Source organism: Polyodon spathula, chromosome 43 (assembly GCF_017654505.1).
Source record: "Polyodon spathula isolate WHYD16114869_AA chromosome 43, ASM1765450v1, whole genome shotgun sequence".
Taxonomy (NCBI): domain Eukaryota; kingdom Metazoa; phylum Chordata; class Actinopteri; order Acipenseriformes; family Polyodontidae; genus Polyodon; species Polyodon spathula.
The window spans coordinates 2,462,089-2,464,588 of NC_054576.1; the positions used below are offsets into that span (position 1 = coordinate 2,462,089).

Genomic DNA, 2,500 nt, shown 5'->3' on the forward strand with positions numbered 1-2,500 from the left:
TTGACCACCGCAAAACTCTAAGCGTCACTTCCTCCTCTGAACAGATACATATATATATATATACATATATATATATATATATATATATATATATATATATACATATATTTCTCAAACGTCGAGACCAAGACCAGAACTTTTCTGTCCGAAAATAATTTGACGCGCAATTCGTGATTTTGATGTAACTTTTTCGCATCAGCCCGATAATGAGATCACTGCTTATAATTTGGACTCTTGTCTCGCTGCCGGCTATCGGTGAGTCTTTAATTTAATTTAATTATGTTGAAAAGTGTAAATTGTAAATTGTGTTTTTGGAGTATTATGGAATATATATATACACACACACACACACACACAGTTCCTGTTGTTGTTAACTTGTCTTTAATATTTCATTTTTAATAAAGGAGGAATTGTATTGAAAAATTATCGGTTGTCCCCACGGAGTAAATGACACCCAAAATAGTAAATAAATATATAAAATCTAAAAAGAAGACAGTAACATTTGAAGCGACTTACTCTGTGCTAACTTACACCACAAGTTCTTCTTTTTCGTAGAGCATGTGGCCCCTAGTCCTGAACAAACAGCCACACGCACACGCACAAGCACACGCACACATACACGCACACCTACCTCTATATACATCACACTCTTTCGAACAAATCGATGAGGACTTTAACTGATTTACTGATTTTTTTTTTTTTTTTAAAGCAACAGTTCAAAGAAGGAACAGCGTATGAAAAAAAGATAAAATATAGAAGGGGCCCTCAAAGTTTATTTTACTGTATTTTATTTACTTTATTTACAGTAGCTCCGCGAAAATGAATCGAAAAACACAAACCTGCCCGTACGCTAGTGGGATAGTTACAGTTTACTGCAGGCGAAATCGTTAATAATGTTTCCTTGGTTTTTTGTTTTTTTTGAAATGGGTTTTGACTCCTTGCATTAAAGGAACATGCCTTTTTCTCCAGAGCAGAGAAATCGTTTTGGCATGCAAGTTCGTCCAGGTGTTCATGTGCTAGATTTCTGTACCCTTTGGAATTCTGCCTCCTATAGATTCCTGCACCCTATGGAATTCTGTATCCTATAGATTTCTATACCCTATGGAATTCTGTACCCTGATGGTTCCACTCCGACACAGTTGTGTTTTTTGTTTTTCAAAGATCGCTTGAACGCTTGATGTTTCGGATCAATATTTACTTGTAATACAATGAAAATGTGTTTTATGTTACAATGCGAACGCACCAAGCCCCCCTCCCCCCCCCCCCCGGACGCTCGTCCCAGAGGGGGTTTCCAATTTTACTAATAGAGCTCGCCCGCTCAGGGGGCATGAAGAGGCGATCCAGGTCCTTTGTATTCTGCCCGAGTGCTTCTGTCCTAGGGTTTTCCTCCGATCATTTCCCCTGTAAGCTGCCTTTCGAGATGCGAGTATACGTACCGCTAACTCTGCCCTATTCTAACACCCCTGGCTCACGCCCCGTGAATTACAAAAAAAGCAGTATACGATTTTAATCAAGAGTTTGGTGCATCGAGCAACGCAGGAGACTGAACGTAGGCCTACTGTATATCCAGAAAAGCAGCGGTGTTAAATTTTGATCGCATAATTAGTTTTGTCTTGTTTGCAGTGTTTGTCAGTGTTTGAATTGTGAAACGGTGATTAATATCCCGCGTTTAACCTCAGACAGCTCAAGCGTCATTCGGGCCAATGTGACCAGGTTCTGCTCTGGGGAAGTCATGGTTTATCGTGACGGCCAGTTGGGGGCGTTGTGCGGTGATGGCTGGACCATGAGCGGTGCCCAGTTTGTGTGCAGAGAGCTGGGCTGTGGTAAAGCTGAATCTGCTCCAGTACTAGCAAAGAGTGGAGAAGGGGATTTTCCTGGCTGGGTGTACAATACAACATGCACAGGCTCCGAGTCCTTTCTCGATCAATGCCTGACTCTTCCTCTCAAAGGAGATAGCTGCCGCCCCGAGGATCATGCTGGAGTTGTTTGTTCAGGTAATGGTAAACCTTTTGTATTTGAGTCGACACAAATACTGTAAACACTCACAAATTAAAATACGTTCTTTAAATGAATTTGCCAAGTCCATGTAATCATGTATTCAAATAGCTGATAATTGCGCTGTGCTGTACACTTTCCAATACAGCAGTATATGAAAAAGGAAGATTTGAAGAGGTTAACTCGATGTCAGAGGTTGAAGCCGATATAATCTTTACTTGTTGTTGTGTTTGTGTATATTGTTAGTAGGTTTGCCAACATCTTGGTTTGAGATATAAACATGAATTCGTCTTTCTTTTTCCAGATTCCTCAAAGAAACCTGACCTCGCAGTGAGTCTTGTGAAATCAGGTGAACTGTCTCTCCAGTGTGTGTGGCCGGGTGAATGGCACAACAAAAACACATTTATCCTGCTTAAAAATAAAGAGAGAGTGGATAAGGGTAACAACGACACATTTTACATCAAAAGCGAGAGAAACGGTAGCGGGAACTACCAGTGCAAGGTCC

General features: G+C 40.7%; 1 protein-coding gene across 2 annotated transcripts in view; it reads left to right on the forward strand.

Annotated features, from left to right (window-relative positions):
• Positions 1-118: 118 nt before the first annotated feature.
• The window catches only part of LOC121305544, a 4,978-nt gene continuing 2,596 nt past the window's right edge, over positions 119-2,500 (forward strand). The window contains exons 1-3 of one of the 2 annotated variants that reach the window (XM_041237206.1): positions 119-255; positions 1,680-1,994; positions 2,300-2,500. The exon at positions 2,300-2,500 is cut by the window's right edge and continues 54 nt beyond it. In XM_041237206.1, coding sequence (XP_041093140.1) covers positions 207-255; positions 1,680-1,994; positions 2,300-2,500 — 565 coding nt within the window. In that variant the 5' untranslated portion in view covers positions 119-206. The remainder of the gene's footprint in view (positions 256-1,679; positions 1,995-2,299) is intronic. The other variant, XM_041237207.1, reaches the window with a different exon arrangement.